At 43.9% G+C, this 22,222-nt stretch overlaps 2 protein-coding genes across 7 annotated transcripts in view; one reads left to right on the top strand and one right to left on the bottom strand.

Annotated features, from left to right (window-relative positions):
* The first annotated feature begins 8,794 nt into the window (after nt 1–8,794).
* The window catches only part of IDUA (alpha-L-iduronidase), a 51,707-nt gene continuing 38,279 nt past the window's right edge, over nt 8,795–22,222 (top strand). Inside the window, exons 1-2 of the mRNA XM_042023476.1 lie at nt 8,795–9,231; nt 12,269–12,409. Of these exons, the coding sequence (XP_041879410.1) occupies nt 9,107–9,231; nt 12,269–12,409 (266 nt within the window). The 5' untranslated portion in view covers nt 8,795–9,106. The remainder of the gene's footprint in view (nt 9,232–12,268; nt 12,410–22,222) is intronic.
* The window catches only part of SLC26A1 (solute carrier family 26 member 1), a 37,583-nt gene continuing 30,058 nt past the window's right edge, over nt 14,698–22,222 (bottom strand). For 5 of the 6 annotated variants that reach the window (XM_042023469.1, XM_042023471.1, XM_042023473.1 and 2 more), the window contains 2 exons: nt 20,932–21,582; nt 14,698–19,564 (listed from right to left, as the gene is read on the bottom strand). In XM_042023469.1, the coding sequence (XP_041879403.1) occupies nt 18,044–19,564; nt 20,932–21,582 (2,172 nt within the window). In that variant the 3' untranslated portion in view covers nt 14,698–18,043. Of the gene's footprint in view, nt 19,565–20,931; nt 21,583–21,977; nt 22,062–22,222 lie in introns of all 6 variants that reach the window. The other variant, XM_042023474.1, reaches the window with a different exon arrangement.

The raw sequence follows: 22,222 nt of genomic DNA on the forward strand, positions 1-22,222 counted from the left end.
ATACATGTTAGTTGTGATGGCCCCATGCCTCCCAGAAATAAAGTGAATCCTTAATGGAAGACTTTAGTAAGGAATTAAACATTAATTAGGGCTTATATTAGAGAGACATAAAAGGGATTAGAGACAAATCACAGGTTTGCTATAGCAATGGTAGAAAGAAAGCATTTCTTTTTGAACTTTGGTTGATTGGTTATAAGCAATAAAGCTGCAAAGGCAGAGGAAAACATCTTTATTCCTTGTTTTGAAAGGGGTAGTGGCCCAATGCCCTTAGTTTTCTTTACTTGCCTCACAACCACAGCGCAGTGAGAGTACTTACGTTCTCAGTTATTGACATGGTTCATAACTGCAAAAGCTTCTAATGGGTTGACTCACAAACTCATGTGATAGCCACAGGAAGTCTAACACAGAAATTATGGCCATACTTGGTGTCGAAGTGGCAAAAGCTTTGTAAAGGAGATATATTTTTAACTGAGTACATCTGGGTTGACTTGTTTAGACAAAATGAGCCAATGTAAGCTTTCCAGAGGACTCAGAGAGTGGCCATTCTGATTTTTCTAGAGGACTCTTTGATTTATTATTATTTTTGCCTCTGCCTCTCCACAGCCCACACAAAACATCAGTTACACTCCATGTCCTGTGGAACAAACAAGTAAGAATTTGTACATCCTGTGCCTCTCCATTTTGGGGGGCAGGCTTCCAAACGTGTATTTATTAATTGTTGACTGGCATCTACCCTGAACCTAAAGTTGCATCCATGAGTCATCTTTCATATTAGCACAACCAGCATCACAGATTTCCAAAACTTGGTTTCAGACCAAACACACAGGATTTTAATTGTAATTCACAAAAAAAGAAAAGAAAAAAAAAGAAAAAGAAAAAAAGTCTTCTGGATTCTGTTTACTGAGCATTATGGCAAATGATAAGTTAAGTGATAATTAAAAATAGATATATAAATAATAAATATTCCCATCTGGTTCAGCTGCAAAATAAAAGCTGGCATGCATGCCTTGTAGCATTTGGGAGTACCTGGAAACTGTAACCACAGTGCAAGAATTTGCTCATGCCCAGCTACCAGTGGCTGATCACAGCCACTTGTTTAGTAGCATGAAGTGCAATTCAGTGCTGAGAAAGATCCACTGGTTAATGTTCTTCGCATGGTAGCACACAGCACTACCACTGCTGAACCAGAGAATTTGAAAGTTTCCCTTCTGGTTGTCAGCTGATCTTTGAGAAGCCATGGGGTTCAGGAGAGGTACCTGAGGACCGGAAGACAGCAAATGTCACCCCAGTCTCAAAGAGAGCAAGAAGAAGGACCCAGGGAACTACTGGCCAGTCAGCCTTACCTCAGTTGCTGGAAAGGTGATGGAGCACCTCATTCTGGAGACTATCTCAATCCACATGGATGACAAGAAGGTATAAGGAGTAGTCAGCCATGTCTCACTAAAGGGAAATCATGCTTGGCCAACCTGACTTCCTACAACGAAACAAAGACCTGGATGAATGAGGGAAGAGCAGTTGATGTCTATGCTGACTTCTTTTTAAATGAGCTTGGCAGAGCAAGCTGTGGAAATCAACTCCCCACACCCTGTCCACCCTGTGTACTGATGCCAGTTCTAGGAGCAAAGACAGTACCAAAGACTGTTGAGGTTTGAGGGATAAATCTATTCTTTCCTCCACACTCAGCCTCCCTTCCTCAAAGCAAAAGGTGGAATATGCTCTGGCCATAGGTAAATATATGCAAATCCTAATTCCACCAAAGGACCTAAAGGAGTTGTAAGAGAAATTACTATGTGGGGTGCCACACAAATACATGGTAATTTTCACCCTGAGGAGCTGATGCAGCCAAAGAGGGAACTGAGGAGATAAGATGGCTTGTTAGAAGGATGCAGGGCAGTGCGTCATCCTCAGCTAACCACATAGTCCTGCCCCTCTTCTAGCTGGCTCCAGTCATAACAGATGTGACTGCCATGTAACATCAATGCCATTCTCTCTGGTAGCTCTGCAACACTCTTCCTACATTCTAAAATAAATTTTGCTATGGGCAAAAGGGAATACAGATTATATGTGGAGCTCAGAATTTACTGTTAGTCTAACTAGGGTCTCCACAGTCTAACTAAAATACAGGAGATCACTATCATTGGTTCAGTTACAGTAGAATTAACACTCTGAAAATAAGAGTGAGACTAATACACATTAAATTTCTACTATCTATCCCTTTTCTCTGTCCTTAAGTTTAGCCTGCAGTCGTCCTTCTGAGTCCTAAGACTCAGGGAGGAAAGAGCTCTCCCCAAGCAGGAAGTGGGTATCACACTGAGTCCTAGGCATGCCAATTTCTTCATCAAATGTAGGCTCTTGGTCATTGCAGTGTGGTTACCTGAGCCCCACTTGGGGCTATTTTGGATGTTTTCTTAATAAAATCTACTTTGCTTCCATTAGTTCCCATCTAAACTTTGACAGTCAGATGTAGGGTTTCTCTTTGCTCAGGGCCAGTGGAGTAAATCCAGAACTTTAGAACTGGAAGTAAAATCTTTCAGATTTATTTCCCTCCCAAGTTAAGTGCAGATGGAATACATACTAGCCTCAGGCCCAACATACCAATCCTCCTGAAGTGGAGGAACTGGTACTTAACCCAGTATAAGAAGAACACTGCACCTTTACAGTAGTCATTTTTATCTATGAGAATTAAGTATTATCACTGTTTGCCACTGAGCTAAGCTGAAAAATTGTAGGCAGCAGTCACACAGAACCTTCCCCCTTTAGTACAGGAGCCCCATTTCAGAGGGGCTTCAACCACTACCCAAGCTATTTTGCACAAGTGCTGATCTCAGCACTGCCTACATCTGGCCACAGACCTTTGATCTAGGCTGATTCATAGACTGACATCCCAGTTTGGTCTCTGTAGGAACCCAGAGTGCCGAGAATATTTCTCTGCCTGTTTTTAAGGGTTCTTACCCCCCTGAACAACACTGTTTTGACCTCCAACCTTGGAAAAAATTACCAACGATCAGACAAGAACTAGAAAATACAATGGTGTGAATCAGGTGATAGACTACTATGTAAGATTGTCACAGGGTGAAAAATTTAGAGGTTTTAGGCTTCTCTTTGTGGTAAATAGATAAGAGCAAAAAACATCAAAATGGAGGATTGTTGTTGTTCTCTAAACCTTCTTCTTCTTCTTCTTCTTCTTCTTCTTCTTCTACTAGTACTCCATATTCTGCAGTAAAAGTAATTTGGGATGATTGGGCAAAGAATTCCGCAGTTCCTGTCCGTGTTACTGAATAACTGGTAGGAAAGTGAAAATAATATAAGTTTTTAGTAACCATTTGGTCAAATTATCTTTAAAAGGCTGTGTAAATCTTGATAATTAGACTTTTCTCCTGCATTCTCGGCTCTGTGTTATGCCTGGGTCACGCTAGTGACTCTGTTTCTCTGATAAGACTTAATAAACAACTATCTGGCAGCAGTGAAACTCCAGGAAAAGTCTCCATTTGCCTCTTGTGCTAACTCCTGGCAAGAACTTTAAAACCCTCTCCCTTCAGGAGAGATTTGATTTACAGCACAGTTCAGTGTCAGCCCCAGAGCTGTCCTCTCACGATACTTGCCTGATCCAAATTTAATGACCTGGACTCTGGGCTGGCCACATTTGTCCCTCAGCACCTGCCTTGCTCCTCGGCTCAGAAGCAGTGGATGAGGCCGGCAATGAGGCAGCCTGTCTCCTCAGGGATAAGCTGGCCCTTTGCTGCGGCCTGTCACGTTTTACCCTGGAGGCTATCCACTGAGCTAAGCTGAAAAATTGTAGGCAGCAGTCACACAACTATCAAACAGCCCTTACCACAGCTACAACCATCTTGGGCCAAGACAAGCCCTGAGACAACACACTGTCAGGTTGATGTGAAGCTCTCGGTGTAACAGTCATAATGACAGAATTAGATTTACCAGGTTACATCTGAAGACAAAAATAGTTGTACAGGGCTGAACTGCAGCAAAACAACCCCCTTGAGTCATGTTCAACCATGGTGGAATAGAAGGTGACATCTGGGTGATAAGGTCCATGTCTCTGGAAAAATGAGAGAGCATTTAAGACATAACCCTAGGCTATATGCATTGGATGAAATATAGTGAGATATCACAAATGCAGGGAGATGCCAAATCCTGGCCAGTTTTGGGATACTAGAGATATGCACATGGATGGTATCTAGAATTTCAAGCATTCACATAATACTTGTTAAATCCATTGTATTCAGCAGAGTGATAACAAGACTAACAAGATAACAAGAGGTGATTAGGAAATCACCTCTTAGGTAAACAAAGTAATGATGAGGAAAGCACTCGTAAAGGGCTGAGAAGTATTTTCATCACTGAGTCTATTTGCATCTACCCAGACTAGGTTGTATACCAGCATTTGATCTCCTCAAGGCACAGAACACCTCCACCTTTAGCTATGAAGTCTAGAAAGTGCACTGGAAAAGCCAAGAAACACTTCTCAACTTGTCAGAATTGGTGGGAATTGGAAAAACAATTATGGCATCAGGAAGGAAGCAGAAACAAAAAAATCTGAAGCCCTTGGGAGGAAACAGCACATCCTACCCTACACAGCAGACAAATGCACCCTGTTCTCTCCTATACAACTGATCAACCCTAGATAATTCCATGCAACTCTAGGATGATATATCCCAGGCACCTTCAAGCTTTCAAGCCCCCTCAGGAGTGCACCCATGTTCCTGCATCATGTGCCACTTCTGTCTGGGGCGGATCACTGCAAGAAAATCAAGTCCAGCACAGGCAATCACCGCCAGGGAGCAGGTATTATGTCTGTCTGCAACCTACTATGGTAGAAACCTAGTGCTAGAGGTATTGCAGGTCTTGAGGCAGCATAGCACTGTCCCACTGAGGGAAAAGGCAACAGATAGCTGCAGGCCACATTCAGTTCAACTACTCATCCCAAAGGCTGGAAATAAATGGAGGAAGAAGGAAATCTGGGGGCTCACAAAGCCCACCCGATCATGGCTAAAAGCTGCAACATTGTCATAAGCTGAGCTTTAAAAACAAGCCCTCCATAGGAACAGCAGGACTAAGATCCATGCTCTGTGGCTGGTAAGACTCCTGATGTGTGATACGTATGTCTGATACCTTTAGTATGTTGCAGAGACATTATAACAGCAGTGGCAATGTGGTGATTGAGAAGGGTGTATAGAACTGCTAGACTTCTGCAAGAAACAGGATCATTTCAGAGTTAGATTTTACAAGGCTGACCACGCTATGGAAGCCATGGAGATGCACGAGTTGGAGCACAATTTCATACTATGCCTTCTCCACCCTACCAGCAGGCAGTTCAGTCAGGGCTGGTCTCATTCTCTCCTGCCTCTGTCCTTGTGCTTCTTCTGTTGCGGACTACCAGGCTACACAGTGTCACGTCTCTGCAGCTTACCTGTGCACAAGAAAACAAACTGAAATAAAAAAGGAGATGCTTCCCAGGCAGTCAGCTGGATGAATTATCCTCCTTTCAGTTTCCTTGCTGCTGGACCTGACACATGGGAAACAGCAGCAACAAGCAAGCAGTGGCAGGGAAAAAGAGCAAGACAGAGGTCCTGGTTAGAATGGATTAGATGTAACATGAAAATTGAGACTGTTCAGCTGAGTCCATCTGCCCAAAGACCAGCTGCTACCATGTGGGAATGTGAAGTTATCCAAGAAGCAAAGGCTGTCATAAACCCTGGAATGCCTCACCAGTAGTTAGTTATTTGCAACAGTAGTTAGTTATTACAAAAATATCCAGATAACTCCAGATGATTTTCTAGGCTTCAAGTTCCATATGCTACAGCAAAAGTCTTGTTCCTGCCATGTGGCATGAGATGGCTGTGTGTCAAAGCCATCTTGGCATTTCCAGGGATGCTCTTTGAAGCCAAGTTTATAATTCAATTAAGTGCTAAATGAGCTGGAGGCATCTGAACAGAAAACCACACACACACACACACACTCACTCACCCAGATACCTACCCCCCCACCAACACGTACACCCACATTTCCTGTGCATTGTGAAGTTACCTCTTCACAGAGAAAGAAAATGCAGCAGAAAATTACCAGCTCCCTGACATGTCCGAAGGAGCTTGGAACGTCTGTGTTCTCAAAACATCTGCAGGGATGCTGCAGGGAGAGCTGCTGGGACCAAATGCTTTAAACAGTCCTTCTCAGTGGAGTGATTCAGCTCAGGAGTAACAGGTTTTACATCTCTCATCTGCCCAGTTTGAGACATTGAAGGATTTTAAACTGGCCAGACAGCTGGGAAGGGTCAGCCTCCATATACTGGAAAGGGCCAGTGAAAAGTGCTGCTCTCCATTCCCCATGCCCGTGTGCCTCCCCACAAATGCCTCAGGATAGGAAGAACTCTCACTCAGTCTTTGCAGGGAGATGGGAAGAGGCTGTGTTAAAATCCCCAGTGTACTTTGGGTGGGAGTGTCAGCTGTGGGAAACCTCCCCAGTAAAATGCTGCTGGACACTTCCCAGTCCTTGGAGGAGCAGAAAGTCAAAGGCAAAAGGGGAATGTCCCAGGGTCTTTATCACGGCTCTGCCTGACCGTCTTTAGAACCATACTCACAGAAACCTAAGCACATGTGTTTAGCTCTGAATCATACTTTTAAACATGGCAAACTGCATATTGGATGTAATCTGAGGTAATCCTGGCATTTGTGCTGCCCCTGGAAGAAGAGACTTGGAAGAATTGCAGAGCAGACCACTGAGTTTCACCAGTGTAGCCTGGCATTTGACCTGAAAATGCTGCTGGAACATGTTGATCCAGTTGACTACCTTGATTAGGAAAAAGCAAGCCATATGCTCCCAGCTGCTCTCCCTGCAGCAGCCCTGAGATGTTTTGGGAACCGAGGTGTATTGGGCTCCTTCCCAGGGTGCAGGTAACTCTGCTGGATTTTCTTTCTCTGGCAGAAGGCACCAGAGCAGCTGTGGTGAGCAGAAAAGATTTCCTGAGGGCAACTGCAGTTCTTGTAATAAGATTGAAAAATCTTGTAAGACATGGAGGAGAAACCTGTGGGTGATAGAGCCTTTTGCCTAGTCTCTCCTCTAGCAGGGGTTTTGACTTCTGTCTCCCAAGTTCAGGCCTGATGTTGCTGGTGTGCTACATGTAGCACTTGCCCATACCTTGGGATAAATTGCAGAAAAAAAGGGGGATGCTCTGCTTAGGTCCTACCCCAATCTCTTGGAAATGCTCTGGAGGTCATGTTCTTGTCAGACTTCCAGGGAAGAGACTTGCCTGGAGGAGCTCTGAGAGAGACTTCTCTAAAATGTCGACAGAGCACCATCTCTATCCGTGGCTCTGCAGTGTTTCAGGACTTTCTACAACACATCTGAGGACAGCCAAAATTTCCTGGCCAAAAAGAGCATTGGTCTGACACCTTGTCTTCCAGACGGGACTTTGAAATCAGCCAAGCTGAATGCACCCGTTCTGTTTCAGCAGTCTCTGAGGAAACATCAGCTTGGTCTCCAAGGCTCAAGTCTTGGTCTTCCAGATGTCAATAGGAATGGTCTGTGGTAGAACCCATGGGGTTCAGGGGGTTTCTCCCCTGCAAAGAACTTTTTGCTGAAATTTGTGGGTAAGTCTTTGATTGGGGACTGAGCTGTTGGCTCCTCTGCAAGGGATAGCTTCCACGTCCATCACAGCTGGGTGTTGGAGCTGCTGGCATCTTGTGCTGGCCCCACAACGAACCCTCCCCACTTAAAATGAGGTCCAGGGTTGGTGTTAATGAGCAAAAAATCAGTGTATGGCGTTTGGTTATTGGGTGTTCATCTCCTCCAATCTATCCCTCTGGAAAGGAAGCTAACAAAAGAGCCAATTTGAGTGGGTGCAAAGTCCTTCTCTCATTCCCTTTCCATCTGGCAAAATGCTATCAGCCCTCACTGAAGCCCATGCAGCAGCACTCACCTGTGTTGTCCCAGCTCAGGGTGCAGCTAGCAGCATAGAACTGGATTCCCTCCCTGGAAGGCTTGATAAGACTCCTGAAGGCACAATAATAGGTAAACGAGAATGATCCTGAGGACCAGAGTCCCACCCCTTGGAAAACTGGCTCCTCAGGTACACATGGTAACAAACAAGCATTGAGAGAATCAAGCTACAGGCTGGTTGTGATAAAGCACATATAACACTTTTCACAGAAACACGGAATCATAGAATGTTAAGAGTTGGAAGGGACCTTCAGGATCACCTAGTCCCAACATCCCCCTGCCATGGGCAGAGACACCTCCCACTAGACCGGGTTAATCAAGACGTTATCCAGCCTGGCTTTGAACAGTGCCAGGCTGGGGCATCCACAACCTCCCTGGGCAACCTGTTCCAGTGTCTCACCACCTTCGCGGTAAAGAATTTATTCCCAAAAACTAAGCTACACTTCCCCTCTTTCAATTTGTACCCGTTATTCACTAGGATTGAACAGCCCCGACTTTCATAGGCTGTATTTGTAGGGGAGGTTCTTCAGTCCCCTTATAAACTTCACTTTTCTGGACTTGCTCCAACAGGTCCACGTCCTTCCTGTAGTGAATCCCAGAGCCGGATGCAGCACTCCAGGTGGGGTTTCACCAGAGAGGAGCAGAGGGGCAGAATCCCCTCGCTCCCCTGCTGCCCACGCTGCTTTGGAGGCAGGCCAGGATGCGGCTGGCTTTATCGGGTGAGAGCGCACACTCCTCTTTGCCATGCTGAGATCAATAAATTGGTTTACACGTAGTCAGCGGACACAACTCCCACCCTGCCCCTACGCTTTTCCGGGGAAGGAGGGCGGTTCCGCCCCCGTCACAGCGGCTTTCCCGCGGGCCAGGCACAGGGAGCGCGGGCGTGGCGGTGCGCACCGACCCCGTGTGGGGCGCGGGAGAGGCGCAGCCGCCGCCGCCCGCCCCGCGGCACCGCCGGGGGAGACTCCCGGGAACCGGCGGCGCTGGGACAGCGGCCACAGCGCTGCGAGGTCGTGAGCACAGCGACGGGCAGGAGGCCGCCGGGCCCCCGGGCTCCGGGGGCGGGCGCCTCTCGGCCCCTGGGCGTGCCCTGGCGCGTCGGCAGCCGGTGGTGGTGGGGCCCCGCTCCCCGGCCCGCGGCCCTCGCGGCGCCATGGGGCTGCTGCTGTGGCTGCTGCTGGTGCCGCTGGGCGCGGGCTCCGCGGCGTACGAGGTGTACGTGGATGCCCGGCGAGCCGAGCGGCCCCTGCAGCACTTCTGGAGGAGCACTGGCTTTTGGTAAGCGCGCACCGCCCGGCTCCGGGCCCCGAGCCGCTGGGCAGAGGTTCTCCAGCTCTCGCCTCAGCTGCATCCCGCCCTCTCGATCCCGAGGGCGTGCGGACGCTGCCTTTTAGGAGCAACCGAGGCTCTCCCGGGCTTGCTGCTGTGGGATCAGAGGGCCCTTGCGCCGCTTGCTGCTTAGCCTGCTGCTGGACCAGCTCCACCAGTGTAGGGCGGGATGTGGGATGTGGCCAGTTAACGTGAGCTGGCCAAAAGAGGGGCCTAGTCGACATTCCTTCCCTTTCTGACTTGCTTCCTTGCCCCCTCGAACATGTAAAGTCCTTCCCCAGCACGGTACATATGTTCTATTTCCCTTTACTTTTCAGTGTTTCCATTGCCAAGGCCCCTAAAGGGCCCCAGTCTAAACTTCTGATATTTCTAGTGCTACCAGACAAAAGACTGGTAGTTCTAGGAGTTTGTTCTTGACAGACATTTTCCAGATGCACCACCTTTCCGATGCAGCCAGTGGGTCAGGCTGACCTAAGTTAGAGGGAAGGCTGTGACCATGCAGAAATCCCAGCTTCACCACTCGGTATTCTGGTCATGCTTTGCTTCTCGGAGAAAGCCTGGTCTTGCTCAGCTAAATGGGGTTGGTACAGCCTTCAAGTTTTGTGAGACTGCTAAAGGCTTCTAGCAGGCATGAAAGCAAGCGATGGTATATGCTACTGCTATGGTTGTATCTTACTCTAAAGTGATTATAATCTCCTTCATTTAGGCATACAGTGGGTTAAATAACAGTTATATGGAAAAGAGTTGCAATAGGGATTGAATCAGAATGTACTTTGGAAAAAGGAATTTGTGTATTTCTTTTGTATAATGCATAAGAGTCCCCTAAGACACAACTTGCAAGATTTTCTTTAGTTTTCCATGGGGGGGAAAACAGAACAGGACCTAAAATACATTGTGATGAAAAGAAATGTTTGGGCTTTCAGGTTTTGGTATTTTTTTTCTTTTGTTGTTTCAATTTTTTGTTTTAAATTTTGATTGCAATATTAGGAAACATTAATGAAAATCTGCCTTTAAAATAGTTTGTTTAGCCCATTTAAACTGCAACCCATGAAACACCCATGGTTTTAATTGTGCCAAAACTTTGGAGAGCTGCAAATGTGAAAGACGTGTGAAGGAAAGACAGAGGAGCAGTAGCAGAGGCAGAGGCTATCCATGGGTCAGCAGTTACTCTTTTATAACACCTGACTAACACTGGTATTTCTGAAAATCCCTTGAAAGCTCATGCAGTGGCACAACTGAGTTCCAGCTGCTAAAGCTTCTTTTCTGGGCAAGTGCACAGCTGTGGATCAGCAGCTGAGAAAGCCTGGGAGCAAGGCTTGAGGTTCTCTTGGATGGGCACTTGGCACTCAGAATAGGAAAGGACAGATACTGATAGCACCACTAACAAAACCCACTGTTCCATCATCTTTCTTTTGTATCTCATTGTAGTTTCTGCAAGGTTTCTCTCTAACAGGGTGTGAATTTCATAGTGGTTATTCAACATGGACTAACCAAAAATAAGTGTCTTTGCCACTGTTGAATGGAAACCAGTTTGAATTTCAGAGTAGTAGTAAAGCACTCCATCAGAATCTGATTGTTAACGTTGTCCTCATTCACTGGAACATTTAAAAATACCCAGATGGCTGATACATTTTTAGTTAAGAGTGAAGCTGGTAATTTCTCAGTATCACTTGTGTGATTTGAAGCTATCTTATGGAGATGGTTTTTAAGTGCTTTGTATGCTGGCGAAATTGCAGCATTATAAGTGGATGTGGTTTGTGTGATGACTTGAACTTACAGATAAGGATGCAGGAGATGGGATAATAGATAGGCAGTATCTCAGTTGTGTCAAGTTCTTGTCCAGATGGGACCAGGCTTTTCTCCCTTTGTGCACTGATGGTTATATAGTAGCAGGTTAAATCTGTAGAGCCCTGAGTGGTGGGATGATTATGTGGATGGGTACAGAGTAGGCAAGGATGTCATAAATGTCTCTTCCCAGCAGAGTTACAGTCAGCACAAGTCTGGTCGGCATCGTAGGAGACAGACTACAAGGCACAGACTTGAACAATATGTAGTGTGCCATCAGAGCACAAGTCATCTCTTGTTTCAGTGTGAAGACATGGATATATTTTACCAAGCCTGAGGGACGGTATTGTTTTATCCTTGTAACACAAATACTTTATCATTCAAAATGTGCACCATACGGGGAGGCTTAATCAAAGTCCCTGAGGGTGCCCAAACCCAGTGAACCGTGCAGCATTCTAAGTTTCTGACTTGTGAAGGGTGGGGTTGAGATCTCCATCTTGCAGCATTTATCTGTGGAGATATGAACAACAGAAGTTTGCCACAGTGTAATGTTAATTTCAGTGGAATAAGTAGACATCAAAGTCAAGTTGATATGATCGTTGCTGTATAGCCATGAACCTGTAAAAGTGCTTGCAGAATCAAGCATAGAAACCTCAAACTGCACACTCCTGTGCTTTCTTATGCTTAAGGGTTAGCTGAACGTGGCTGAAGAGTGTGAAGGCTCAGAGCATCTAATTCTGCTTCTAACAAGTGTAGTAGCATCCACAGCAGAGAAAGAATTGATGTCATTGCATGGACTTCAGCAGGAAAGTCAAGCCCATATTTTTCTTACGTCAGCAAGTCTGACTTCCACTGAAAAGCCTAAAACTGTGAGCTCCTTTATGATTAGTTACTCAGACACAAGGCGTATGTCACTATATTGTTTGCTCTGGCCACTGTTGCCTGAGATTGCTGTCTGTGCAGCAGGGACTGCTGAGACGCACCCAGGTGATATTCTACTTTGCCAAGCAACATGTACAGCCAGTTGGCCCCAAATAACCTGCAGCTCCATTTTGCTTTCATCTCATGTTAGGCAGTGCTGCTCATGCCATGTAGGAACGTGCAGGTGGTGTAGGGATGTAGCATAGGAATCTTTGCATGCCCAGTGGAGCTGTTATTTAATATTGCGATGTGTTTCTTTTCTGTCCATCTTTTCCTGAAGCCCTCCTTTACCTCATAGCCGTGCTGACCTGTTTGACCTGAGCAAAGACCAAGAGCTGAACCTCGCCTACATTTCTTCTGTTCCACATGGCGGCATTGAACAAGTTCGGATTCATTGGTTACTGGAATTAGTTGCTCTTAGGTAAGCAAACACCTCAAGTCAAAGTCTAGGAAAATGTGACACATTAAAGGGTCCAACAGGTGCTCACTTTGATGTTTATCTTAGCCTAGTTGCAAGCTGGGCATGTCTTTGCTTCCATGGAAGTCAGCTAAGTTCCAGCAGTTGGGGATTATTCTGGAGCTTTATGAGATGGAGAAAGACATAGTTTCTGCTGAGAAGCTGAGGGACTAAAAAGATGGCTTACTTTTTAGTCCTTTAATTCAGGAGATGGGAAACAGCAAAAAAGTCCAACAAAGGTTGATACAGGCCTGTCTTACTGAGAGGTCCAAATGAAAGGTGCCACTAATCCTTCTGCCTGTCATAGGAGTTATTTTTTTGCATCCCGAACCCCCCTGTGTACTGCATCAATTGACAGGTCGTGAGAACTAAAACAGGGTGAATTCAGGTAATACCAGTTAATATCCTGTTCCAAAAGGTTTCATATACAAAATGGCATTTTTGGTTTTAGGGAAAGACATGTCAGACTTTAGGAGGACACATGGAATTCATTGCCTTTCAAGTCCCTTTTAACTCAGTTTGAAAACACTCATATCAAGATGCCCAGTGGGAATAGCCGAATAGCCAGATGCCTAGAGCGGGAGCAATTGGTCTGTGAGAGAAGACAAACCATAAAAACCCCATGAAAAGTTGTAATAGCACTTAAAAGTTCTGCCTGGCTCAGACTGTTGCTGAGCTGAGCATATTTACAATCCACATCATTGTTGCATCTGCTGTCCCAGACACAGAAGGATGGGAGTTTACCACTGTAGGGAAGCAACGGGGAAGGAGAGCTCAGACTCTGAAATGGCATGTGAGCAGAGGAGTAGGAAGTTTCAGAGTGTGCATTAGGAGCAGACTTCTTCTTCCTCATTAAAGTGTGCTTATGTATGTCAGTTTTTTAGGAGGGTGGTCAGAAGTCCTGCACGCAGGTAAAGTGTTGCATCAGTACCCTAGAGTGGCCTCTCTTTGTTAGTCCATCTGTAAGTATAACAGGTAACAAGAGCTCCTTGCTCTCATCTTTCCCTGTGGAAGTTTCCAGTAAACACACTTTCATGTGTCTGTCTCCTTCTCTTACTGGTCTGTGGAGTATGTCCTCTTGGAGTGACCCACTGTCAAAGACAACTGTCACTGCTCACCACTACTGGAGTCCCTGTCTAAGAGATTTCTCCTGGGGGATGGGTTGGGTCTTTCAGGTTTCTGTAACCAATTCACTTAGGAAAAATCAATGAGTACGTTTGGAAAGAAAATAGCTGTATCTACACTTGGAGCTGAAGAATCCCTTCTGCCAGCCTGTCATGGCTGTGGCATGTGTTGAATTGGACTTTCCAAATGACTGAGGGGGAGGAATGCATCCTGCGTCATGGATTCTGCTCAGCATTTGTGGGAACTGAGGCACTGAGTCTTTTAAAGTGGGATAAAATCCTTGACACTAGCAAAATTCTAGGACCATGTAAACATAGCAATCAATCAAGAAGTCCCCCAAAAACCTGCAGTGTCTCAAAGGTAGGATTCTAACCTTCTAGCCTCAATCTTTAGCCCAGCTTTGACAAGTAGAAATTAGAAACTGCTGCTGTTTAGAACCAAGCTAGAACTTCTCATTTTGCAAAAAAATGTGTATTTGTCAAAGACAAGAAGACATTTAAGTTGTGGAAGGACAACCAGTGGACTAAGTGTCAGCAGTTTTGGAAGGTGAAGGAGCATGGAGCCTGCGGACAAACACTGGGACTGAAAAAACCAACAGGAGCAGGAACAGAAGTCCAAGCAGAGAAGTTCAGTGCTGATGCTTGATTTTGTGCATGTGCAAATCTCTTCCTGAACCAGTGATTTCCAGAAGGATGTAAAGAGGTTTTGAGTGCAACCATCTGAGTGTGGAACTGTATTATGTCATGGGGTTGATGAGTAGAGAACATTTCTTGAAATGTGGAGATGGGCACTTGACTGAAGAACAGTACTTAGAAAAAACAGGGGACCAGGAGATAACACCTCTGTGGAAGTCTAACAGAGACCTTGCTTTTCTTCACAGTTGTGCCATCTGTGAAAAGGTACCATGTTTCTCCCAAGAACTAGATGTGCTCAAATAAAAGACTGCCACCTTCCCTTCCTCACTTCTGTAATGGTCTTTCTCATTATGTTTTATAATCCCCCAATACCAAGTGCATTCCTTTATTTTAACTTTTTCTAGTACAGCAAGCCCCCCTCTTCATCTTTTTCTTTTTTCTGAGTTAGCCCATTATTTCACCACCTGTGAAAGGATACCACAAAGCAAACTGTTTTCAGAGAGCTGTTTTTTATTTTCCAACCAAAAGCATGCATTTGTCTCTTGGTCTTGTGACACAGGAATGTTCATGATTGTCGGGGAACCCAAGGTGTCTTTCATGGACTGGAAAGTTTCCAGGTTGTTGGTTACCAGTGCCAGTAAATAGAGCTATTTTGACACCTAGACCACACATTCTGGCTGTGCTTCACTAGTCAACAAGACAGGACGCTTTGAGCTGAAGACTGTGGCTCTTTGCCCAGTTCCAAGGGACACACAGAGTCCACAAGTTAAGAATCCTTTCCCATTCTTATGTAGCAGTACTAAGCTCTGTCGGATACATGATACATGGTAAATCACAAGGCATCACAGTGAACAAAAATATAGTCAATCTACATGAAGCATATAACATTTCCTAAAAGGCATATAATGATTTTATTTCAATATTAGTATTAACCTAGTTGGAATTACAAGCCTATCCCCAGCTCCTCTCCAAGACGTGATAGCTAATTTCTGGTAGATTAGGAGAGAAGAGAATCAGCAGTTTTTGTTAATTTTCAATCTTCATATCTTTAATCTTAGTATAACTCAGTATAGCAAACATAAATGTACCAGAAAAAGGCTTGCTTTTTTTAGTTACCTTTTACATACTCCATAGAAATAATTCACAGTCTGCCAGCATCCCCACATCATAGCACTGAAGCTGTTTCCCTGCTGAGTTTGACATTGTCCAACACAGTTGATTATGAGCCAGCTCTGCCAGTAAAACCTAAACAGGAAATTGTTCTTACGGTTTTTTCTGACCAATAGTTTCTTTCTTCATAGTATAAGTTGTAAAGTTTACCTTCTCTCTTACGCATAGTCGTTTCTTTGCTTAGGTATCCTTTGGTACCACACTTAAAATAAATATGGTGAAAAAGAGACTTCCCACTCCTAACTTTCTCATCCTCTTCATTGTTCTCCAGAGACTCTTGGAAGGATACACCTTCCATTGGGATTTCTCTTTCTTTTATGTCTTTTAAAATGAGATTAATCTAGAGTTAAGGGTATCTTTGCATATTTTTTTCTTTATGTTCTATGTTGGTGGCTTGATCCATAAAGCTAAAGAAAGTGTTGATTGGTAGGAAGTTTTATTTGACTTCCATTGACAGCTTGCTTAGCACAATGGCCTAAGAGTGTCTGTATTGATACTGTCTGGCAGTAACTCTTATAAACCCATTCCCCTTGCTAGGCCCAAACAGGACCTTAAAAGAGGTATTCCCTGATCAAAGAAGGGTTACAAACAAAAGCAGGCACAAAGCAATATTTTGTCCTTGGGCCCTGCTCACTTGCTTGTAGAACAGAAAGAAGCTAATCATACCAAGTAAGCAATTTAAATAATAATGTGAATTGCTTTGTGACAGGAAAATACTGCTAATGGTCGACCCTTTAATCTCGTGTCAGGTGTATCTGTCAGGTTTTACTGCTTTAGCAGTACTAACAGTGTGCAGCTGATAGGCTTCTTTTGTAAAGAGTGCATGAAAACGTCAGCACTGAATAACCTAATACTGTGCTAGTTGTAGTCCCAGTGAAGATACTTTTTGTCTTTTGGGAGTGCACTGCTTTTCCTCTAAGAAAATACTTATTTCTGAGACACACACAGGCTCTGGGGCACTTGGAGAACCTCAGTTTGACTGTTCTTTCATTCAGTGACCTAAAAAATTGAAATGAGCAAGTCATATGATGTGTTGACTTTTTTTTTTTTTTTTTTGAATGGGACAGCAAAGAAATGGCTTCTGCATATATGGAACCTGTTTTTAGAGTCTGTTGTAAGAGGCACAGCTGTGATGGAATTTCCTTCCATGCTTAATGCTGTGTGAACCTGACATGAAAAAGGAGGGACAGCGAGCACAACTGCCTTACCTTTTGTGAAGGTAGTTATAAACTTGAGTATGAAACAGGGTATTCTGCCCATGCCATGGGCCTGAACACTGAACACGAATTGTGTTACAATCAAAATCCAACTCTGTTCTTATTTGTAAAGATATACAACAATACAACTGATGAGAAGAGTATCACATGACATAAAGCATAATGAACAGCAGTTAATGCAAATTATTATAGAAAGTAACCAGCCCTAGAAGACATGGTCTAGTAGACCTCAAATCAAAGATTAATATGATAGGAAAAAAATGCCAAACAAAACAAACAAAACCCCCACAATGTGTGTAGTATGTACAGTGATGAAAGTTCTTCAACATAGAGGGATACACAAGTTACAAAGCATTGCTCTGTTTACTTGACCCATGTATGTTACTTGTAATACTTCATTAGCATTGCATCAGAGAAGACCAGCCAGGCAGTTCTGACTGATCCATCAATCCCCTTCAAGAAAACTCACAGATTTACCTTCCCACCCTACCCTATTTTCTCCTGTTTTTCTTTGAACCCAGGCAGGCATTTGTAGGAAGATGTGCTGCATCACAGCTCTGAGGTTTTATGTTTGATGGTCCTTATGTATCCCTGAATTAGAGTTGCATCTGCCCACCAGAGGCAACTTATTTTACAGGATGGTACAACTAGCTGGGTAGCTGCCAGTTAAAGCCATTAATTTTTCTTAATCCTGTTTATCATCTTACTAGTTACAAGATTGTGCATCAGAGTCATATTTCTTCCAGGATAATTAGGGGCATCACAGTCTTCAGTAACTAATTATGACAGATTTGATCCAATAAAACAGATGACTCCTGTGACTCCAAAGCCAGCAGTTTTTGGAAATGGTTGTTTTGAGAGGAACCTGTGATGGATCGTAGTTTCTTCTCCTGTGGCAGGTTATAGTGTTAAGCCTGTGTGGTTAAGGAGGAGCGATATTCTACATTCCACAATATTTTGTACATTTTATTTGTATGCAAACAGTGGGGACTTTTTTAGGAGTACACCTAGAATGTTTGGAAGGGGCAGGGCCTTGCAAGCCAGAATTTAAACCATTATGTGTCCAGAATGATGTATTGATTGCATTTTCATGGAAGTGGCTTAGCCTTCTTGACACAAGCCATTAAACCACTGGGAGAACAAGCTGATACTGGGCAGACCTTCCACCACAACAGTCCTCTGATATCCATGTTGGGTCACAATGATCATGGTACAAGGGACAAGTCAATCCCAAATTGTCTTTGCCTGCATTTTAAAGTGAAAATGGTAGTCTAACCTGTTCCACGCTTGTCCTGGACTGTCTCTCCAGTAGCTGCTCTATGTGACATATGACATAAAGTGAAGCTCTTAGGGGGGAATGGCTTTACACAGCCAACAGTATGTCTGATAATGTTGCAAACTGCCCCTCTCCGTCTGTCACTTCGTAGCGAATCATCAGCGAAGATGCAGGGTTAAACTGAGCAATCTGCTGAAAGCTTTTGGTCTTTTGCAAACAGCACAGCATTATGTATACTGTAGAATAGCATTTCCTGCATACATCCAAAATCTCTTCCAAAGTAACCCCCTCTTTTCAGAGAGTCTATCACTGAGGGATTGCAGCAAGCCAGGAGAACAGAAATGTTTAAATTCTTGTAGTCTTTCAGGATTTCCTTTAAAGTATTAACTCCAGTGGTGTCCAGAAATGAGATGGAAGAGCAATCTACAACAAGGGCTTGGAAATCAATTTGCTTAGGAACTAGTTGCATAGTGGTTTCTCCAATGCCCAGTCCATTAGCAGTTCTGTGATTTCCCTTTTTCAGATGCTGCTTTTCCTTCTTCTCATATTTCTGCCTTCTAGCAGCTTCTAGGTTAGGATCTAAATTGGTCAATCTGTACAGAGACTTTAGGAAGTAGTTTCTATTTGCATAGTAAAGTGGGGCCTCAAACCGAAATATTTTGACCTTTGGAACAGTAGAGAGATTTTCATATTCTAAGTCATCCTCATAAAAGCTTGTGTCTTGGATCTGACCAAGCAGGGCTGTCCGTGGCCGCTGGGTCCGAACAATGATGCATAACATGGAGAAAACAATGCCAACCAACAGCCCTATTTCTGTGCTGACCAAGGCAGAGGCAGACATGGTAACTACCCAGACAAGTGTGTCCACCTTATTCACATGGTACCGTGCTGGCACATCTCGGAACTTCCTCAGGGCTCCCCGAAGGCTGACAATGATAATACAAGCCAAGACACACTTCTGCAAGGAGTAGAATAGAGGTGCCAGGAAGAGCAGCACCAGCAAAACCATCATTGCACTGATTACTCCAGAGATTTGAGTCTGGCAGCCTGTAGATGTTTTGACGAGTGTTTTTGCCAGAGCTGCACTGGTTGCAAAAGAGTGGAAGAAAGAAGGAATGATGTTGCAGAACCCCACAGCAAACATTTCCTGATTGGCTCGGATGGTGTAAGCATATTTCTTTGCAAACATTTCGGAAAGGGATACAGTGAAGACAAAACTAACTATGGCAAGAGGCAAAGCATCTACAGCAACTCGGAGCATTAAGTTGAACTCTGGTACCTTTGGAGGGATAAATCCTGTTGGAATAGCTCCAGAAACACTGGATGCATACACTTCATTTAACTTACCATAGTGTGACACCAATGTTGCCACAACAATAACTACCAGCTCTGTGGGAAGAGGAAATTTCAGTTTATGCTTATACCGATCTCCGAGTTCCTTAGCAGTGACCAGCACCACGATACAAATGGCACTTGTGATGACATCACAAAGGTTAGCCTGAGAAATGTTCCGGAAGATGTTAATCCAGGTAATAACAAGCATCCCATGCCCTTGGCTACGTGGAATTTTTATTCCAATCAGATACTTCACTTGAGCTGTTAAAATGGTTAAGGAAGCACCAGTTGCAAAGCCATCTAGTACGGATTCAGATAGGTACATAGATACGAAACCCAGACGGAAGATCCCCATTAGAACCTGAGGAAACAGAAAAAGAAAAAAAAAACAACAACAAATAAACCATGAGCTGTAACCATTGCTGCAAATAATTAAGTACAGATGGGGGAGAACTAGCTGGAGGTCAATAGCTTTTGGCTATTTCAGTCTTGAAACAGGAATTATCCTTTATTGTTTCCAGTCTGCTTTTAAAACATGTGATTCCTTTTACTGTTGTGGAATGCTACAAACCCAAGAGGTGAATGAGGAGTTTGAGACAGGGTCAGTCAAATATTTATCTGAAGTGGCTTGCCTGATTTTTATTTCCCATGCAAAAGAGCAGTGGGTCCAAAATACTTCTATTATACCACAGTCAGTTTTCTTTTTTCTCTGTCTTAAAGTGAATAAAGTTAAAATGTATGGCTTTTTTTTGTAAACAGAACTTGAATGACAGCAAATAAGATCCCTACTTTAGCTGTTGTATTAAACAGCTTTTAATTTTAGCCCTCTGGACAGGAGGGAAAATGGAGCACAGACAGCCTTTATGGCATGTCTAAGACCAGAAGTGGCAGAACAGCTCACAAACTCCAGGATTCTGTCCTTAACTAGTTGATTCTCCTTCTTTAGAAGGTTTTGGAAAATCGAACTTCACAAGGGCATTTTTTTGTTCATAAATGTGACCTGAAATTCCTTACTACAACAGGAAGATAGCTAGCTCTTCCTTAATTGATATATATATATGTATATATATATGTGTATGTTTACACACACACGCACACACACACACAGAGTTAATAGATAAGTATGTTCATGATGCTTCCTTCTGTGTTCTCTTGATATCCTTGTGATGGCAGCATGTTGACAAGTGTCAAGGAGTCCAGCACAGCCATTGTCTGAAAAGTAGGTTAGTCAGTCGATTTCTCCTCTTGTCCTTTCTTTGAATTATCTTTTGGACAGTTTGTTAGAAAATAACACCCCTAGCAAAACACTGAGCTGCACATTCTGAACTTGTAGAAGTAGATGAGTAGGTCTACACCTCTATTAATATATCTAGGGAAAGAGAGTTATTTCTTCATTGTTGAAGTACACAGCTACCTGGGAATTTCCTATATCTGTATTGGGGCTCATTGTCTCATGAAAGCAACAAGGCCAAGAAGCAGTAGAGTATCAAAACAATGGTCTTTCAGAAGACTCTTGTTTTACCTGTGTTTGCTAGTAGCTAAGAAAACTGCTAGCCTCATGGTGTCTCTGAGTTGCCTACAGTAAGGTTTCCTGGGGAAAACAGTCCTAGGTACATTCAAATGAACTGATGATGTATCTCATTGAAAGACAGTCAAGCCAAAGCTTAGGTCATGCAAAAAAGCTTCAGGAACTTCATACCTTGCCTCTGGATGTCAGCAACCACTTACCTGATACACTCCTGCCACGAATGTCAAGGCTGTAGCAATGCCGATAGCATAGCACTCTTTCCCACACTCAGCATTTATCCCCACAATGGTAAGGTTGAAGGCAGTTGTGTTGGACAGACTGTCATTCTGCAGAGAGCCATCATCTGGGGCTGGTGGGGCATCATCATTCAAGTCAAACCCAGCCAAGAGAAGTTCTCGGTCCACAACTTGTCCCACCATTAAGCTTATCAAGCTGAAAATGCCAACTGAGACATGACGGGATGTGCCCATTAAGAAATAGATGATGTTGGCAAAGAATGATGTGTAAAGGCTGTAAATGGGCTTCAGACCTGCCAGCAGTGAGTATGCAATTGCTTGAGGCACCAAAATGATCCCAATCACTAACCCAGACATAACATCCCCCCAAATGTACTCTTTGCACTGGTACTTGGGAAGCCATCGTAAAACAGGAAAGAAGTCCATAACAAAGTTCTTCAGCTTCTGTGGTGTGCAGGAGCAGCTCTTTCTCAGCTTAGCTAGGATGACTTCTTTCCTGTTAATCTTGATGTGAGGCTTTCTTTCCATGAGAAAGCAGGATGAGGTGTTGTTTTCCATTCTGGTAGCATCAAGTGGTCTTTCCATTTTCCCAGTGTTTACTTCATTTATGTGTTCCTGCAAAGTGAAGAAAACCTCTGTTAGGTTGCAATTCAGGAAGGTTTTCTTAGCACAGTCTCTTAACACTATAAGTTTGTCACCTGATTTTGCTTTTAAGGAAGCATCATCCCAACAAGAACACTATCACGGGGCTCCAGTGACACTCAAGTCTAAGAAATAAATCTGCCCTTTCTTGCAGACATTAAAGAGTACTTTCAGTTGAATCCAGTTTGTTCTATTAAAGAAAAATGGGATTAAATTAGTAATTTCTTTGTGTGACAAAGATTTCCATCATAAAGGTCTCTGTGAGCAGAGGCAGAACTTGATGGTGTGAAATAAACATGCACTAGTGAGGTAGGTTATAGTGTTTCTGTATAGGGAGTACATCTTGTAGTCATTGATTTGTCACTCACATGGGGTATAATGATCTGTCACTGCAGTTGTTGTCAATGCAGAGGAGGAAAATGTTGCTGGTAGGACCTGTAAAGCAGAGTTTTCTGGAGAGCAACAGTTTAGTCTTACATAAAAGATATGCACACAAACCATCGATGGACTCTTTGTAGCTGCTACATAACATGAACTTGTTGAATTGTAGATTGTTTTGATGTGCAACTTCTGGTAATAAATACCTACTCACAAATACCACCACATTGGCAAC

The sequence above is a fragment of the Corvus kubaryi genome, unplaced genomic scaffold, assembly GCF_017639235.1.
Source record: "Corvus kubaryi isolate FWS band 111438036 unplaced genomic scaffold, C.kubaryi_AGA036_p1.0 37249, whole genome shotgun sequence".
Classification (NCBI taxonomy): domain Eukaryota; kingdom Metazoa; phylum Chordata; class Aves; order Passeriformes; family Corvidae; genus Corvus; species Corvus kubaryi.